Source organism: Astyanax mexicanus, chromosome 8 (assembly GCF_023375975.1).
Source record: "Astyanax mexicanus isolate ESR-SI-001 chromosome 8, AstMex3_surface, whole genome shotgun sequence".
Taxonomy (NCBI): Eukaryota; Metazoa; Chordata; class Actinopteri; order Characiformes; family Acestrorhamphidae; genus Astyanax; species Astyanax mexicanus.
This window is the reverse complement of record NC_064415.1, coordinates 28996259-29015989: the sequence shown is the minus strand read 5'-3', so window position 1 is coordinate 29015989 and position 19731 is coordinate 28996259. Positions and strand designations below refer to the sequence as shown.

At 38.6% G+C, this 19731-nt stretch overlaps 2 protein-coding genes across 10 annotated transcripts in view; one reads left to right on the top strand and one right to left on the bottom strand.

Annotated features, from left to right (window-relative positions):
• The window catches only part of rgs12a (regulator of G protein signaling 12a), a 56926-nt gene extending 39982 nt beyond the window's left edge, over window positions 1–16944 (top strand). For both annotated transcript variants that reach the window (XM_015607307.3, XM_049482936.1), the window contains 14 exons: window positions 1607–1776; window positions 1884–1976; window positions 3609–3752; window positions 4440–4622; window positions 4726–4867; window positions 5135–5217; window positions 6652–6855; window positions 7681–7754; window positions 8056–8182; window positions 8927–9026; window positions 9976–10043; window positions 10179–10296; window positions 11517–11966; window positions 16365–16944. In XM_015607307.3, the coding sequence (XP_015462793.3) occupies window positions 1607–1776; window positions 1884–1976; window positions 3609–3752; window positions 4440–4622; window positions 4726–4867; window positions 5135–5217; window positions 6652–6855; window positions 7681–7754; window positions 8056–8182; window positions 8927–9026; window positions 9976–10043; window positions 10179–10296; window positions 11517–11966; window positions 16365–16648 (2240 nt within the window). In that variant the 3' untranslated portion in view covers window positions 16649–16944. The remainder of the gene's footprint in view (window positions 1–1606; window positions 1777–1883; window positions 1977–3608; window positions 3753–4439; window positions 4623–4725; window positions 4868–5134; window positions 5218–6651; window positions 6856–7680; window positions 7755–8055; window positions 8183–8926; window positions 9027–9975; window positions 10044–10178; window positions 10297–11516; window positions 11967–16364) is intronic.
• A 1221-nt stretch (window positions 16945–18165) lies between these two features.
• rpl34 (ribosomal protein L34) overlaps window positions 18166–19731 on the bottom strand; it is a 220970-nt gene continuing 219404 nt past the window's right edge. For all 8 annotated transcript variants that reach the window (XM_049482938.1, XM_049482940.1, XM_049482941.1 and 5 more), the window contains exon 5: window positions 18166–18288. In XM_049482938.1, the coding sequence (XP_049338895.1) occupies window positions 18204–18288 (85 nt within the window). In that variant the 3' untranslated portion in view covers window positions 18166–18203. The remainder of the gene's footprint in view (window positions 18289–19731) is intronic.

The following is a 19731-nucleotide window of genomic DNA, read 5'->3' as shown; positions in this document are numbered from 1 at the left end:
GATATATAATATATAACTATGTATATGTACTCAGCACTACACAGTCTGTATTAGCCCATATTGATACTGCAGGCTTGTCTCAGCAATGTTTTTTTTTCATATAGTGTTGTTTTTTGTTCATCGTATATAATGGTGAATGCACATATTTTAAACACATATGAACTCATATTAACTCATGACACCAGTTAAACTGGTAGCTTTTGATGGCTTTTGGTATTGGGTTCATAAAACAATAATGTCCTATCTCCAGCAGTTAGCCAGCATTTGTAGCTGTTTATTTAGGGCTTTAGGCTGACTGGTGGGATAGGGTAGAGGTGGTTTGGAGCACAGCCATTTGCAACAGCAGTTGTGAATGGGTCGTAATATTCAGGAGTGAAAGGCTGAGTGTCTGATTAGCGTTTGTTAAAGGTCATAACAATGGTATTTTGGAGGGTAGGCCCGGTTCTGCCTGGGCTTGTTTACAGGACAGTGTTTTGTATAAAGACGACAAGTAAAATAAATGACACACATCCTAAACATGTGTGACTAAGGCACATGATACTGTGCGAGTTTTATATCTGCAAGAATATGGATCATGTTGCATACTGTATATGTTAACTGCTTGTAGCTGGTATACTCGTTAGGGTAAATAACAGTACGAAAATAATTTTTATCATTACCACCTTGAAGTTAAACAAAGAGAAAATACATTTGTACCGTAGTTACTTCAATAAGAGAATTTTTTAAGAGTTAAGAGGAAAAAGATGGGCCAAAGTAGGGGTAGGCAATAAGACTATTTTTGCATAGTGATATATTTTGTTAACACCGACCCATTTTTAAATTAATCACTGTACAAATTATGAGATGGTATTGAAGTTGAAGTTTTTAGGAATCTGCGATTACTGGTACAGTTTATCTTCTTGTCAATATTTTGAGATTATTATAGTAAATAAAACCTAAAATAAAAATCTCTTGATATATAAATTTCTTGATTTTACAATATCTCCCAACCCCTCAGCCAAATTGTATTTCAGTGTAGCTATTTAAGCAGTTTTATGATACATTGGGCTAGGAAGCGGAATGTTTTACATTGTAATAAGTTAAACCTTTAATTTTGAACTAACCTAAAGTAAAACACATTCAGTTTAGCATGGCTATGGACAACATAGTTAAAAAGCCAATCCTTATGTCTTAAAACAGTGTTTAAAGGGTACAGTGCCAAGTATGGTTTTAGTTTTAGTTCTTTATCTATGGTACAGAATTTTTTGGGTGTTTTCACAGCTGCGTGGCTTTTTAAGCTTGGTCAAAGCGCACTCTGGTTTGTTTTCACTCTTGGTGCGGTTCGTTTGGGCAGGTGTGAATACAGTAGTCAGTAACACAGTTGTGAGGTGATTTTGGTCCAGTCCCACACAAACTCTGGAAAGGTTTGCTCGTGGTGAGAACATGATCTGACCTTGATTTAAACATCTATCAGGGGTACTCTGCAGGTTTGCGTGATCTAGGTGTATTACTCATATAATTTCACTTATTTATCCATTAGGAAATTCCTTTAAAATCTTTGTTTTTAGGGATTTTGCCTCATAATGTCGTTTTGCTCAGAGTTTTTTTTTCTCATCACTTTGTGTAGAGCGAGGTGGTATGGAGCGGCATGACTGTGGAAGTGTCAGCAGTTTGGAGAGTAACGGCAGCCTGCCCAGCGTCCCCAACCACCACCGGCTCTTAGACCGCCGAGTCGCCTCGTGGGCCGTTTGCTTCGAGCGCCTGCTTCAGGACCCTGTGGGTGTTCGTTACTTCTCTGTAAGTGCCACTTTTTACGAACTCTTACATTTAGTTATGCAACAGATGCTTTAGCACTGTTCGTTACATATATTTTAATGTATATGTTGTCATATTATTCTCTGCAGGAGTTTCTGAAAAAGGAGTTCAGTGAGGAGAATATCCTGTTCTGGCAGGCGTGTGAAATCTTCAGCCAAGTTCCTGAAAATGACAAGAAGCAGGTCAGTCAACAGTTGGCATGCCAGCCTCTTTTAACTGACTTTCTCTCATGATCACAAACCTTTGAAGCACAACTGGATTTTCCGTGTTATCAAAAAGCGTATTTATTTCCAGTGAAGTAGTCAAACTTGTGAGGGCAGGCCTAGGACATGATTCCAGGAGGATCATGTGCACACAGTTGTGCCTGCAGTGGCTCAGATATAATTACTGTAATACGTAGTGTATGCGCTTATTATACATTTATTTTTGGCATTTACTCAGTATAAAGGCTGTGTGTCTTTTTCACCCGTGTAAAAGAGGTGTGATTGTGAAGCCAGTAAGTATCAGTAATAAAACCAATTATCACAGGATTCCCGCAGGTCCTTAAAAAGTCTTAAATTAAAATCTGGATAATTAAGGTCTTAAATTGTCTTAAATTTATGGCAAATTTGTTGTAGGTATTAAATTTTCAGACGGTGTGTTTAATGCCAGTGGAAAAGAACATGCTAAGTTTAGTGGTGAGTTAGCTAACATTACCAGAAAGAGAACTAAGGTTAATGAAGATCTAGCTAACATTAGCAACAAGCTACATAACATAGTAACTTTGGTTGAAAGTTAGCTATGTTAAGTTTTAATTTCCAAAACAACAAATTATTTTCTACCACAGAAGATATGACTACACTTTTGGGTCTTAAATCATGTTTACTGCGATCTAAAAAAATTCTAAAACCTTTTTTTCTAAAAGTTATTTCTCTCACATTTTAAAAGTTAAATGACAGGAACTGGTAAAAAAAAAAGCTGTACTGAACAGCAAAATATGGATGTGGGGCCTTCTACATTGAATTTGGGTGTTTTTTCTGCCAGGGTCACTTGTCTGGCATCTGCACAGACAATTCTAGCCAGACACCACTGGTCACAATCATTACCATTACCTTTTTTGATTCGCTTTCCTCCGAGCCCGCTGTGATGCTACTCAGCAATGCTACATCAGCAGCAGTTTGAAAAGAGACGATGGCTGACTTTACATGTATTGGAGGCATGTTCTGGTCTACAGCCTCCTGGTGTTGGGGCATCATTCGTGATAGAGGGAGTCCTTATGAGTGGGTTGGGTAATTGGCCGTGTAAATTGGGGAGAAAATGGGATAAAAAAAAAAACTAAAAATATATTATAAAAGAAAGCATTTATAAAAACAGCTGTGCTCTTTGTATTTCAAGATGAGCAGTTATCTACTTTTGGTTAAGAATGTTAAAGCTCTGACTACTTTTTAAAGAGTTCTGTAATATAAAGGAAAATGAGTCTTTCTTAAGGTGCAGGACAGAGGAATTCAAATTAGAAACTGCCAGTGGTTCTGTGAGGTGTAGCAGTTTAATGGCAGCTTTCCTATTTTTATTCAAAAGTTTAATTGTGTAGCCAGATGTGGGAGCAGGATTGTCTAGGGTTCAAGACACATATGTCATTCACAGATGTTCTGTAAAACATGATTATATAAGTTTATAAATATTCTCATGTATAATGTCATAAACTCATGAATATCATATATGCTTTTTCATTCTAATTTGGTAATGCATATGTAAAAGAAACCTGGTTAGTGTCCTCTATGTGTTTTACTTATTTTAATCACCTTTAATCACCACTGGTTTGTTGTCATCCCCAGCTCTCCCAGAAGGCCAGAGAGATCTACAACAGCTTTCTGTCCAGTAAGGCCACTACTCCAGTGAACATTGACAGCCAGGCCCAGCTTGCAGATGATGTCCTCACTGCTCCACGGCCGGATATGTTCAGACAGCCACAGCTACAGGTGGGCTTGCATGCACACATACAGTCCTAACAAAACATTTGGTGGACAGCTAGCTTCTTCACATATCAGAGGGGATTTTGTAAAAGTAGAAAGTTTCATAAAAATAAAATCAGTTCAGGTTATTATTTGTTTTTTTGTCTACTCTATTAATAAAGTATCATAGAAGAAGAACAAAACACATGCTAACAATACCAATATGCAAACAGAGATAAAAAAGTGGCACCAGAGCGTCTAAAACAAAAAGCAAGAAAGGAGAAAAGAAGGAGAGGAAGGGATGAAGAAAGAAAAAAAATATATATATAATGTCGAGTACCGGCATTATAAAAAACGTAAAGACAGTAGATCTCGCTGACATGTCACATGAGATATCAAATATCAAAGTGGGACTGGTATTAAACTAGGACCCTTCCAGATTATTCAAAACTGCTCCCCAAACATTCTGAAATCGTTTGCAAGATTTAGTCACTACATTGTAACCTGTCCATTTGTATGATAAATAACAACTCATTTAACCACCTCTTAAAACCAAATTGCCACTGGGGACTTTCATGATAGAAGTATGACTTTTTTAGCTGCAACCATACCCGCCAGTAGAGCTTGCTGTTGTGCAAATGAAAAAGAAACAGAGCTGAGTTCAGATTATTAATATTTTAATCAACCATCCCCTCTCCCTTACTATCTCTGCAGATATTCAACCTCATGAAGTTCGACAGCTACGCCCGTTTTCTGAAGTCCTCTCTATATCAGGAGTGTATGCTGGCTGAGGTGGAGGGACGACCCCTTCCTGACCCTTACCAGGTGCCCTGCAGCCCTGCCCCCTCCAAGCACAGCTTCAACTCCGACCGCTCTGCTTTCTCCACACCAAAAAAGGTAATGGAAAGTTTGCTATTGCAACGTTGTCAGTGTAGGTTATTTAATTTATGTAGAATTATATTCTTTCAGCTTCTATATTATTGCGTTCCTCACGTTACAGGACTCTCGCAGAGCAAGGACAGGCAGGTCAAATGATGACCTGAGAGAGGATGCAGACAGGAAAAATGGAATTTTCTCCTGGTACAGAAACCGAAGCTTTGGTAAAGGACCGAAGAAAAGAGAAATCACAGATTTCACTTTCAGTAAGTTAGAAAAGCACTAATGTTGTACAGTACGTGCTCATTGGTCAGTACTTAGTTTTTACATTCTTGGGGTTGTGCACCTAAACAGATTTCAGTTTAGAATGCAAAATAAATACAAAAATATGAATGTAGTTTCCATTGGTGCACTGTATCTAAGATGTCCAAATATATTAGAATTGATCTGACATTATTTGCACAGATACAGTATTAATATACTTATTTTGGGCTTTTGCAGTCTTATTACATGTAATTTTTGTATTTTTGTAGGCAGTAATGGACGGAGGGAGTCTCAGGGGTCTCTGTCCTCTAGTGCCAGTCAGGAGCTCAATACGTCCCCAGGGAGGAATGAGGTAACTACTGCACAATGATCAACAGCCACATTATAAGATAAGAACTGCGACTGTTGTGCTTCACTGACATGTCATAGGATAGCAGTATGTAAATTTGATATAAAGTATCTCCTCAGGGTATGACTTGGGAATGCTACCACCTGTGTAAGTTGTGAGGTGTTATCTTGTAGGTGAGGTTGAATACTGACCTATATGCTCGTGAAAACGGGTTATGTGAATTATTGTTAAGTTCGAGAGAGGCCTGATAGCGGGTACAAAATAGATGAGACCTTTCCATTTCTGAAGTTGAGCAGCACCACAGTGTGACATTTGTATCTTTAATAAATTATAAAAGGCCTTACTACCCACAGTGGACATCGCAGTGGGTGGAAATTAGGGCTGGGGAATATTGGAAAAAAGATTCAATTCCGATTTTAAGTTCTTATAGTTTTTTTATTTAGCGTATAAACAAACCGCACATTTTAAAGTGTTGCACAAGCTATTGTTTCCTTTACATTTAATAAAACAAATTTTGTATAGTAAGAAGCCCCCTTCAACCCTTACATGCAGCTATTATATTTATTTTTTATATGATCTATTAATTATACCAATTTTATATAAACGTGCAAATATAACCTCCTTGTATTTCAGTTTAGGAAAATAGTAAAATATGAAAATCACTTCCACATAAAAGAGTTCATTACAGGATTCTGACAAAAAAAACAAATGTTTATCAACTGATCCCTTTGGCAGCTTCTAAATGTAAAGAGGCACAATCTTGATTATCCCATTTTGAAAATTACATTAAAACCTTAAATAGATTAATCAAATTACTTAGATTAACCTCCCAGCCCTAGTGGTAATAACTGTGACCGGTGGCTTCTGGCTTGAATTTTCTGTGCCAACAGACAAGCGACTCACATTCATGGCATGACATCCACATTAAATACAGCAGGAGCCACACACATATCCCGCAGGTCATATTCCTTCTTTAGCTTCCATATACTAGTTTCTGTCCCATAACTTCTATCAGTCTGCAAGTGTATTTTTGAATTATACTATTATTTGAGTGTATCAAACACAGCAGCTTTTCTGGTCTTTTTCCACATCTCTTTGCCACTGCTGCAAACCCAAACATGTCCAGTGCTTACATGGTCAGGAGAGTACTGTTTATCAGTTTAGTGAGATTAATATGATATTATGCAACATGTACACAGAACCATAAAAAGGTTAAAATATATCATAAAATTGGCTGCTGAACTTTCTGTTTGACAAATTATAAGTAATACTGACTTATAAGAACATCACAGACTACAGTTCCTTTCAAAGCTGGCATTCTAAAACCTCTTTGCTATATCAAACCCCTGATTCCTTGAAAGACGTCCGTACATTTCCTTACACCTAAAAAATGGTTTTATCCATATTAATGTTTATGTGTTTATGTTTGTGTGTCAGTTTGATCAGAAGACCCCTGGCTCTACATTGGAGAGGGACAGAGAGAGGTTGAGCCGATCGTGCGCAGTAACGCTTCCTGATGCCTCCAGCTGCTGCGTTCCTCTGAGGCAGGGGGCTTCCATCAGACAGGTGTTGCTGGAGCTGTGCCAGAAACAACACATCAACCTGGCCGCTGTCGACCTCTTCCTTGTTGGAGGAGAGAAGGTACCAGAGCACTTCAGTTCACTGTCTGTCACTCCATATTTTCCAGCAGCTGCTGTCAGTTTGTGGAATAGCATAGCGGATAACACTGCTGCTCTCCGTGTGGCAATAAAGGGCAATAAAGCCATGCTACACCAATAAGAGCCATAAATGTAATGGTGCTATGATTCTGTATAAAGTCTGTGATTGCAAAGCAGGGGTCGGCAATCGGCAATCTGTCGCGCTCGGCGTGACTTTAGGTCCTGCCTGTTCTCTGTTTTTTCCTCCCGTTCTTGGGCTCCCTATCCCTATTGGGCTCGCTTTTTTCCAGCCGTCTCTCAATTCACTAGCCAGGGCAGCAATAGTGTATTAGACCGTGACCCTGACGACACGGGTTTGATCCCGCGTGAGGAGCGGTGTGTTTATTTTTTATTTTTTCCCTTTCTTCTTGGGTTTACCTGCTTTGAGCTCAACTGTTCTGCATTTAGGTTCAACAACCCTCTGGGCTGAAGAGCTACTAGTCTGTAGCGCTCCATCCCATTAAACTTCATTTTACAAAACAGATTTTTTTTTTTTGGGGCCCGCCACATAATGGCTTGGAAAAAATCTGGCCCGCGGGCAAACTTTATTGCCGACCCCTGTTGTGAAGCATCACGTTTGCATTGTATAGGGCACTATTGGATATGTCGGCTATTTTCCTAGTAGTGTTTTGAAAATAATTTTAAAATAAAATTCCAGATTCATAATTCACATATGAAAAATTAAATGTCTTAAAGAAGTGTAACTGAATATTTGTGAGCTCAGAAATAAGAACCTGCCCTAAAATCATGTTTTTTTTTTTCTTTGAAGCCACTGGTGTTGGACCAAGACAGCATGACTCTCAGCTGCAGAGAGCTTCGTCTGGAGAAGCGTACTTTATTCAGGTAAGTTCTAAAATTAGTTTCCATCTGAATACGTTGTGATCTAAGGCACCAAGAACAGACTAAAGTTTAATACCGCAACACTTTATCACATGTTATTATGTGAGAATGGAGCTCAGTTATTATAGGTGGCTCTGAGGCTGTAATTCCACCTCCAGTAACAGTCATTCATCCATTTACTTTCCAGAAACATTTATTCCTGCTGGTTTATCTGAGTTTCGTAATGCATAGGAAAGAGTATAAAACAAATACACGACTGCGTGCTCAGTGCTATAAATATTTCTCGTCTGCCTTCTATTTTCAGACTGGATCTGGTGCCCATTAACCGATCAGTGGGCCTGAAGGCCAAGCCCACCAAACCCGTCGCCGAGGTCCTGCGCCCTGTGGTTGCCAAGTACGGCCTCCGCCTTAGCGACCTGGTGGCCAGAATAGTAAGTCGTTTTGCCATGGCAACGTGCATTTGTGGCAGAATTCACCACATGTGTGGCTAGACCAGGGGTGGGGCTGTATGGTTACAGGCTGTATGTGAAAGTGCTGGTCTAGAATCAGCTTCTCCCACATTAAAAGGATCAGAAGTGGTTTTCGGACAAAGGGCAAGACTGCTGTGCGATCTGTACCGCTGCTTAAACCAATGCTGATGTCATAGGGTGTGGTGGATGGTGTGGGACCCTATAGTACAGTCATCACTCTTCTGTTACAAGTGGCCAGTGTGTTAAGCTTGCCTTAAAAATAAATGTAACGAAACTGGCAGACCTCTGCCCTGGAATTTAGCCTGTAATAGGTTCAAATATAGCACACTCCCTGATCCATAAAACAGATGGCTTAGGTTTGTCAAATATCCCTAATGGACCTTTTTTCCTTTCTAATAGGGCATTTGGTATTACAGCAAAAATCTCACCAGCACTATAAAGCATATTTGTCCAGATGTGGGCTATTATGTTTAAATATTTCAGTTCTATGTTTAACAGCAACACTGTTTATTCTGAAAAAGGCAAGATGAGGCATTTTTATTCATGTGAATCTACATTTAAAGCATATTTTTTCAGTGGAATGACAATGAGGTTAATGTAATTTGGTAAATATTTATAACCATTAAAACAGTGTTGTCTCTGCAGCTAAAAACTCATGCCTTACCTATAATGGACAATTATTAATGACGATTATCTTTTGTTCAGAGTGGAGAAACAGAGGCGCTTGATCTGGGACTGCCCATATCAAACCTTGACGGCCTACGTGTAGTTCTAGAGAGGGCTGATCCAAGCTCTTCGTCCAAAGGTATGGAACAACACATAAAATACACATTCTCACACACACATTTTGCTCTTATATTGGGTTATACAAACACTATGCGCCCTATTTTAGCAATCTATAGGCGAGCCGGACACTGTGCACCTGGATTTAGGGCCAGTGTGTGTTTGGTATCCTAAGAACGCAAAAAATAGTCTTGCGTGGCTCGAAATGCACAAAAGGCATGTACTAATTCTCTTAGTTAATTATGGGTGTTTTGCACGAAATGTGAAATAAACCAATCAGCGTGTCACTAGCTATTCCCTTTATGAGTCAGGTGTGCACAGACTTTGGCACATTGCTATTTTAACGGCGCAGCACTTCTGCGCTTTTTGTAGCAGAGGAATGGTGGTCTTTCAACATCCTGAGCTCACTAACGCTCTTGTCACTGATGTAATGCAATCAAATCCTCACAGCAGTGCTCCAACATCTAGTAGCGAGCCTTTGCTGGACAGTAGAGACAGTTTCTCCAACAAAAGCAGGATAAACGCTTTTTTTAACACCATTGATTTCAGAAGAGGCAATGAATGAGCGTGTGTCCCAATATTTCCGTTCATATAGCGTGTATAGTTTTGCTTAAAAATACAAATATTTAAAATAAATTAATATCTCTTGGCTCGGTCTTAGTAGTACGTGTCAGCCTTGTTTTTCTATGTACATTATCTTTGAAAATGAGCAAGAACAAATCTACATGCACACATTATGACTCTCTGTCCAAGTATGTCAGTGTGTCAGTATTGTGTAGGAGTGTGTGTCCACAATCATTTGGAGGACACACTCCCACACTTCTTTAGCCTTGTATTGTACTAGCGGGCTTCCAGGAACTGAGCTCTCACCCTTGTTCTCACACTGATAAAGAGGCATATAACCGCACTCACGGTCATCAGTAGAAGCTGTTACATAAACCTGTCTTTTTGTTGTTTCACTCTTTACACAGACAAGTCTAAGACGACCCCCTCCAAAACCCAGGTGCCAGCACTGAACAACAAGAGTCAGTCAACACCGGTAAGACTAAGTGATTGTTTGATATTGAATAGTATCATATTATGAATTATTATGAATAGTACCATCTCATATGTTTCCCAATAGCACATTGGTTGTCAGTATTGAATTGTTGTTATTGCTATGTTGCATGACCAGGGGGATCAAACATCACAAGGTAAAGCTGCTGTAAGAGGCGAGGGAGGAAATAAGCTTCCCATAACAGAAGCATCACAAAAGAGGAAAGGCAAGAAGATTCATCTGGATGAAGCTGAAGGTGAGGCTTGATCTCTATCTCTCAGCTTGTATAGTGTTTTACAGTATTAGAACCTGAACTTGGACATTCATCTTCCGAGTAATTTATCTGAACAAATTAATCTACAAGTGAATACATTTTAGATACACTAAATGTACAAAAGTATTAGAGTAATAGAAGTATTTTAGCTAAAAAAAGGGTATTAAAAAGAGCTTAAAAAGAGTTCATCCTGCTTTTGCTGGAATATCAGTCTCTTATGTACAGGTAAGGCTTACTTCTACAGGATTTGATTGAATTTAGCCACAAAAGTGGTCAGTTTATAAGATCAGGATGTTGGAGGATCACCATTCACCCAATTCCCAGCTCCACAATAAAACGAAGACTGGATAGACAATCATATACTACCAAAAAAACTCAAGAAATAGAATACAGATAACTAAAGATACCAGAAATACAGAGGATCAAACAAGTATGACAGAGGTATTAAAAAAAAAAAAAAAAAGCTCAACCAAGAACAAAGGAACACCTGGGGAAGAACGAGGGGGTGGGTTGCAAATGAGACAGGGCATGACTAGGGCGGGGCTAGGGCGGAGACAAAACAACCAAGACAGGTACAAAACAGGGCCATGTGCTAAAAGAGCACATGAGAAAGAAAACTAAACAGACTAGGGAAATAAAACAGAAAAGCAAGACAGGACCAAGAAAAGAGGAAAATTGAGAAAGACACAGGCTGAGGTGTAACCATCAATCCAGAGAAAACAGTTCCACTGCCCCACAGCTCAGTGCTGAGAGCTTTATACCACTCACACGACCCATGACTGGCATTATGCACTGTGGCAATAGGTTCAGATTTATCTGCTACAGATTACAGTCCTATTCTATTTCTCTAAAGGGGCTAGACAACTGTTTGTTTCTGTGCTTTTGCACATGTGTGTCAGCAATGGTTGCAACTTAAAGGTGATATAGGAATGAATGCAGAAGTGGTTTCCACAAACATTTGGACATATAGAACATTTCTATTTTCAAACTAGATTTATCTCTTAGAGTTAAACAGGTAGATCTTATAAAAATCAGCCCAAGCTGAAACAAAATGCTTCAGGTTTATTACTGTATTTCGCTGCTGTCAATTTTGCACACAGTCCACAAAAAGCAGTTATTATTATAGTTAAAAAAAATAATATTTTATCATCATATTTCTACATATTTCTCCTGCTCACTTCAGCTTTGTCTGTGTCTCTCAGAGTTCTTCGAGCTGCTGAGTCGTGCTCAGAGCAGCCGTGCTGACGATCAGAGAGGCCTGCTGAGGAAAGAGGATCTGGTGCTGCCCGACTTCCTGCGCCTAGACCCCGAATCCAGCCACCCGCCGGCCTGCTCCACCCCCACCTCCCAAAAACCCGGCCACGCCACCAACAAACCCCAACCCATCGCCTCCAACGGACACCCCCCAAGACCCACTGAGCCCACGCCCTTCACCCCTCCCCTCTCCCCCATCCTACGGCCAGCGCACCAGTCCCAGCTGCAGGACGGGGAAGCGTTGGGTGACCTGACACTGGTAGGGGAGGGAGACATCACCAGCCCAAACTCTACCCTACTGCCCCCCTCCCCCCTGCCCCCACCCCCACACGAAGTCAGCTTGCCCGAGGCCAACTTCACCCCGCCGCCGCCCTGCGCCCGCAGCCACCCCAGCTCAGGTATTTCCCCTACATGACTAGCTGTGTGCCCTCTGTTGTGTGTGCTGGGTGTTTATGTGTGGTGGCTGGCGTCCGTGCATGAACCGGCGTAGTGCCAGGAATGGACACCTGAAGTTTCATTACATTAACACACGCGATCAGGTCGTATTGACATGCACTTTATGTTGTTTCACTTGGTTTTCACTACTTTATTACTGTGTCTAATCTATGTAAATAATAGAAATGTTATAGTAGATGTTTTTTTTTTTTACTAATGTTCCGTAAATATAAAGTGTTCTGAAAAAATTGTAGACCCTGTTTAAACCCGGTCACTTCATGTGATTAGTATCTGGATTGTTTCCTGACAGAAACAGATTTTAGCCACATGCATTTACACTTTGTAGCCAAATCTGTGTTTCTATATATTCCGACTAAAATCCAGCTCTGCTGTGTGGGGCAGAATATTTAAATCTGCTGGAAATGATTACTGGACTTTTGTTGTATCGGGAGGATTTTTAGCTAAAATACAAAAGTGGTGTGAGCAATCAAATTTACATCCATTTTAAATGCAGTTTGGGTGCATTCACACTTGGAAATAATCCAGATATAATCCTAATACTCAAAACACATTGAGTGACCATTAGGTGTAAACAGGATCTCTGTTGTTAACCCTTAGAAGTCACAGGTATCTCTAGGCACAGCAAGGCAAGTTTATTTCCATAGCATCCTTTATACACAGAGGCAATTCAAGTGATTTACACTTTAAAGTAAGATATTAAAAACATGCTATAAGAAAGGTACAAGACACTATAAATAAAAGAACAAAAAGAACAAAAAGTAAGTACCACTTGACTTTTAAGGGTTAACACAGTGTTAAAGGGTTGTTGCCAAGTGTATTCTGTATATGGAGCTCTCTGCACCTTTCACACAGGTGTGCTTCCATGCTACTGCATTATGTGTAGCGAAACTCAGTGTTTTCAATGTTAATTATGGAGAATTATTTTTTTCTTGTTTAATCATTTATGTCTAATTAGTAACTGTCACCTTCCATTCTTCCATACCCAACTGCAGTTCAACAAAGCTGTAATTCTGAGCACAGAGGTTTTATCTAATGTATATCACAGATCTTAATACTTAAAATACGAAAAGAATGTTTAAAGAAATATCCAGACTAAAGTATTTAAACTGCTTTTTTTAATAATAATTATTTTTAAATATAGAACTGTTTCCTGCCTCTGAAAAAAATGCATTGTTGAATTGCAAGCCATCCCTCCTCTTCTGTAGATCATTGTTGATTTTGTATGTGCCTAATAAACCATACAGGTGAAATCACACTAGACATCCCTGTGATCTTGTTTAGTCTCCTTCTTTATGATTTATTTCCTCCTTTCGTCACCCTTAATTCTTCTAGTCTCATCTCTGTCTGTGTTGTGATTAATTGTGTTGTGATTAATTGTGTTGCGAATAATTGTGTTGTGATTAATTTGTGTTGTAATGATTTGCTGCATGCTGGAAAAGATGCTGAGAAAGCCATGACCCAGTTCCTAACATTTTTCTTAACAAAACAATTAAGAAGAGTCCATTATGATGTTTTTAAATGCTGTTTTATACAGCCTTCAGTTCTCCACCCCAACTCACCCTCCACTAGAATACAGATAGATCGTTCTAGTAAACAAAACTTCTTGTGTGAGTTAACAATTCGTGCCTTCCTCCAATTTAGATAAACAAGACCATTTTAAATGGGAAACTGAATGCAGTATAAAAAGGTTTTTTTTTTTAAATAGTCTTTTAAGTCTAGAGTTCCAAATCTAAGAAAAAAATATTGTACCTTAAGTTTATACTTAAGAACAAGTATTATATATAACTCTGAGCATGTATCTTGGATATGTGAGCATACTCAACTTTTATTTCATTTTTATTTATACTACATGCTTTGCACTTAAAATATGCATAATGGACATTTTAAAATGTCTTGTGTGCCATTTATGAGAGGCTATAAAATGTAGAACAGTCTACATTACAAACAGAAACATGAGAAAATTCGCAACTAGTGTGTTAAAAATCTTTAACTCAAATGTTAGAAAACCACAACATTTTGCAGCAGTGACCAAAATCAGTAATGGGGCAGTGCTTCCACCTGGTGGCACCTGGTAGTTATTGCACACACTGACAGTGCCACTGAGGGCCCTCTTCAAATCTAATGAATGAGTGATTCAGATCAGTTAAACTGAAGACCAGTTACTGATGTGACATATACTGGAAGCCAGAATTCAAAACAATTTCAATTATATGTAAGTTAACATTAATTAAAGTAGAACTCTGGTGTAAAATGGACTTAGGGGTTTGGTGAAACATGATAACAAGTATGAACTTTTGTCGAATAGCCCACCTCTGTTCACTCCCAATATTCTGAAATACAGCACTTTGCTCCCAACAGATTTACAATGCTAATCATAGGGCTTAATGTTGCCCATGTAAGGAAACCTCTATTTTTCCACCATTAACTAAGGGCGTTTTCACACCTGTAGTTCGTTTCTCTGGTCCGAATCAGTTAATAAGTTCGTTTACTTGGAGCGTTTTCTCGCTCTGTTCGGTCTGGTTTCACCAAAATTCGCATCAATAAACCACGCGAGCAACCTGTGTCCTCTGATTGGTCAGAGCTGTCTGACACGGGAGTAGGTTAAATATAAATATACGAAAAAAGTAAATACAGCGAGAAGATTTTGTGTTCCAGCGCAAATATCTGTGCTTTAACACTGAACGCTGAAACGCTGCACTTTCAAACACAGTGTTTCTACGTGCAGCGCATACATAATAAACAGAGTCACGCGGCTGTGAGCAGTGAATGCAGCGCAGACGGTGCGTGCATGGACACAGTGTTTGTTCATAGCTGTGGTAATTAGCGTTATCTGGCTAATATATCAGTATAAACTGTGCTTGCTTTATCAGCAGTTTAGCTCAAATAAATGTCTTATATTTAATAGCTGGATCCGATCGAGACCGGATCACGTTCTCACCACAACCGAACCGCTCCAGAGTTCAGATAGAGCACCTCCTCTAGCTGGTCTCGGTCCGGTTCTTTTGATCTGCACTCGAGTGCGATTACTGTTTTCACACCTGCTCAATCGAACCGCACTAAAGTTACAAACGGACCAGAGTTCGTTTTAACCGGACCAAATAGTGCTGGTGTGAAAACGCCCTAACTCAAAGTAGCTCCAAGCTTCATTTTTAGAATTCTGAAATCCCTGACATTTAAAACAAGGCACTGAGCACTTTGATAGTGAACAGGTAGGATTTTAAAAAACGCTGTTTATACACACAGTACAGCACATCACATTAACTGACCTCAATATGCCTTTTGCAATAATTTAAACACATCCTGTCCAGAAGTGGGAAAAAAACACTGCCCGCCTACACTAAAAACTGATTGGCTGACTCACAGACTCTTGGCCGAGAACAGGCCAATCAGAACCCTCTCTGTTTCGCATGCGCTTTATGAATATGTACATGAGGGGAGCGCCTTTCTCTCACTCTCCATCTCTTTCACACACGTGATTGGATAAAAAGTCTGGGCCTTTTCTCGCACTAGACTCCAGGAGATTTTATATATTTTTATTTATTTATATATGCGGTAGACTTCCGCCAATCCTGGGAGACTTAGGAAGGCTACAATAAGTCGACTGACAAGCACATGCAAATAAGTAGAATTGAGGAACAGGTAGCGAAATTAATTTAGTGGAAACACATACATATTCTATATATATTTTTTCAGCAACATCTGTAATTCATGCATTTCCACGGAATCGGTTTTTAATTGTCAGGACCCTATTTTGAGCCGATATTGCTAGCACTGTAAGCCTGTTGGGAGCATTGGCTAAAAGCTCTGCATTTCAGTATGCTGGGGGAGAACAGAGGTGGGCTATTCAACAAAAAGTTCGTATTTGTTATGATGTTTTATTACTACACATCTATTTTCACACAGGATTTTTCCTTTAAACCACATTTGGACTAAGGTCTAGTTCTGGATCGCTGTTTATATTTGTTACACAAGTGGTTAAATATCTTAACTCTTATTGGTTTAACATGGTGTCGTGTTCCTGCCTGACTGGAAAATCAAACCCTATTCTGTGACAGGAATGGCTACAATATTAATAATATACAACCAGCTGCGTTTAGACCAGGATCTTTACAAAAATGTATAAGAAATTAGAGACAATCCCAGCTTTAAAAAAAAAAATGTGTTTTTTTTACTGCACATCTGACACGTGCTACTGCATACTTTAGTCAAGCTTACTTGCTGCATACTGCATACTTTACAAGCAACTCCCTACAAAAGGCATAGGCTAAATCCTGTTATCTTTCCTGCTTTTGCATTTCGCTCTCTCTCTTTTCACGCGCTTAAACATTTCTCCCTCTCAGGTGCAAAGGATAATGATGGTGAAGCCTGTACTCCTACCAGCCACAACCAGGGGGCACTACATCCCCCTCTCCCAGCCCAGGAAGCCTCATTACAGACTCCAGACAGAAGGAAGGCTGTGGATGGGGTCAGCATGGAGGACAGCTTTGAGGGCTACGCAGCAGAGCTCCGTCAGTGCCAGAGTAAAATGAGGAGCAGCACTTACCCTGCCATGGACCCTGCACGACCCCTCAGCAGCCTGTCAGAAAACAATAACACCATACAGTACAAAGCCACGTTTGTATGAAATCTGGTGTTCAGCTGTGTAATGGAGTTCTCTCAGAAAATCTCTAAAACACAAACCAACTTTTCCAGAGCAAGGGAAAGACACTGTACAGATGCACCTATTTGACTACATTTCATAACTTATTAAATGAAATAATTTGGGCCTAGGGTTATAGACCAAGTGCATCAGCAATAATTACAGGCATCAGAACAATTCACAGCTGCGGTTGCCACTTTTGATGTATATGAACTGTAAATAATTAACTAAAACAATGAATGTTTTGAAAATAAAAAGTGATTCTTTTCAACCACTCTGTTGCTGGTTGTCCGATTGTGCACTTATTTTACAGGCTTAGTTCTTACAGAGCCTCCGATTGGTCTTTTTTAACGAGATTTATTTTTGCACCACTCACTCAAACAAACACAACAATGATTATCTTTCTATGTACATTATATATTTTGTATACTATGCATATTATGAATGTAATCATTCTGATAGCCAGATGAATCAGGTACAATAAACAGTTTTAAACATAATTTACTGCATTTCTTAGGTTGTAGTGGCACAGAAGGCGCACAAAATCCCCTTTTATAAGATAATCTTAACCAACAATCCAGATACAATTTGTATTTAATATTCAAACAAGAAAATATGTAAAGGTGGCAAAATAATACAGGTGGCTTAAAAGTTACCATTTTTTTCTACTCCTGCTTTTTCTTTTGTATTTCTAGACGAGTGCTTTATTATAAAATAAGGCTTTGCTTATTTTAGTGTCTTTAGCTAAAAAATGCATTTTACTTTTATGGTCAAACCCTCAAGTTCAGTTTTATCTTTTAGTTCTTCCTCTGAAGCAATTGACGTCTTACATAAAAAGAACACGTGTATTCTGGCAGATATGGCAATTGTCATACCTTAAAGAATCGTCACACTGATACTTGATTTTTCATTTACATTACTTTTTTTCTCTCTGCTTTACATTTTAACAAATTTGAAACTCAATGATAAAATGTGACAAAATCTTATGAAAAGAATGTAGCATTTATCATTGGCTCATTTTGTTGAAGGGTGGGCCTTTAACCTTAAACTGAGCTTCCAGTCATACTTCAATCAATGGTTGATTTAATTAAGAGCATCTCTGGTTGAAATTAGATTGTTTGGTCATACAAGCTTTTATTTAGTCTTGGTAACTTACCTTAAAATAGTTCACATGTTAGGGTAATTACTCATACACAACAACCCTCAGTGTCAATAGGTTAACACTAGAATTAGGTTTTTCAATATCTGATCAATAAATATTATCTACCAATACCAGTGACTTACAGTTGTAAAACACCTCTTTCCTAACCAGCCATAGAGGCTACAGCACATCAGGACGGTATGTAGGAAAATACTACATACTGAAACTTTTAGAGCACCGTGCTCAAATGCATTACTAAAAAAGCCTATCTGAAAGTTTGCATTTAAATGGCAAAAAAGCACTTTTGCACCAAATAAAGATTTACAAAAATCACATATCAGAGAGCATAGTAAGACAAATGCATGTTTCCAAAACATTTATTTTGAGTTACAAACACATTTACTTAGTTTTCTGACTCTGTGCCTGTGCTTTGAGTACTTTGACGACGATCTTCTGCTCCTCAATAAGGAACGCACGCTTGATCCTGAGGGGAAAAGGGAGAAAAGGAACAAGAGTTACCAAACATGTTTTCTAGAAATAATTACAGATCATTAACATATCACAAAGCTTTATTTTTTATTTTGCTTGCATCAGTCTTCATACAATGTTGATATTTTCTGCTCACTGACCATCATTACTAACCTCTACATTACACATGCATCACTAGAATGATCAATACTTCACCCACAATAACTTTGTTAGAAAACCAACAAATACATTACCATTAGCTAAATATTAACTTGATTATTTTGAGTGCTGCATGAATGTGTGGCTAGTTAACTTTCCATGCAACTTAGCTAGACCGGTTAATTTGTAGGCATTAGCCTGTTTTAATAAAAAGGTTTCACCTCATAGTTATAGGCCTTTCAGCATAATATTTACTGCCACCAACAGCTCCAGGTCAAAATAATCTGATGTTGGACATCTTTAATTCAAGTCAGATGTTATATTTGTTGAAGTGAAGTGCTGGTAAGATTTAAGCCAAATGCATTTACAGTCATCATTAGTGTGACTAACCAAACTGAAATCAAACTGATGTGTGGAACTGAAAGGGTAAATTCTCTCATTGAATGACAACTAGTATTTGAGTTCTATTGCAAGGAAAATCCTTGTTTTTTTATCAGCTATAAAATGCAAAGACATTGTGTAAGAAACCTGCTGCACTCCCTCAGCCAGTTATTTTTTTACAACCCAAACAGCACACTGTCAAGCATTACAATTTGCACATGAAAAGCACAAGACCAAAATAAAAAATATCTAATATAAGGTTGTCACTATACAAAATGTTAAAGGGGAATCAAATTAGTTCATTTTAGCTTAAGCAAATCACCTAAAAGTTGGAGATTTGAGACAGAAAACGAATCCAGCAAAATCAATGAATAAATGTGAGAAAAACCTTATGAACAGTTTGTAGTATTCATCTTCACAATGCACAGAAAAAGGTTTTTCAGATACTGCAGATCTAGCCATAAAGTGGCTAATTGGTTCATTTTGTTGGACAGGCCTTCCAATCCTACTTGAATCAGTGTTTGATTTAGTTAAGAGCATTTCTGGTTGAAATTAGATTGTTTGGCCATACAGGCTTTTATTTAGTCTTGGTAAATAAAAGTGAATGTTTAAATTAAATGTTGATTTATTTGAGAGGTATTAGCTGTTGACCACATTACCTCACTGAAGTAAACCTGAACTAAAAAAATAGCCAAATCCAGCAAAATGTGCTCAACATCTATCAAATATGTAAAGCTTCAGAAAATTAATTATTTTCATTTCTTGGGTTGGGACCCCAGGACAATTGACATGTGTTAAAATGCCAAGACAATGCAATGCTTCTCAAGACCACGGTCATAACTGATAATGGAGTGTTAATTTTGCATGACTTCAGCTGCTGGGACTTGCATTAATACAGCAGAAACATTACTAGCTTGAT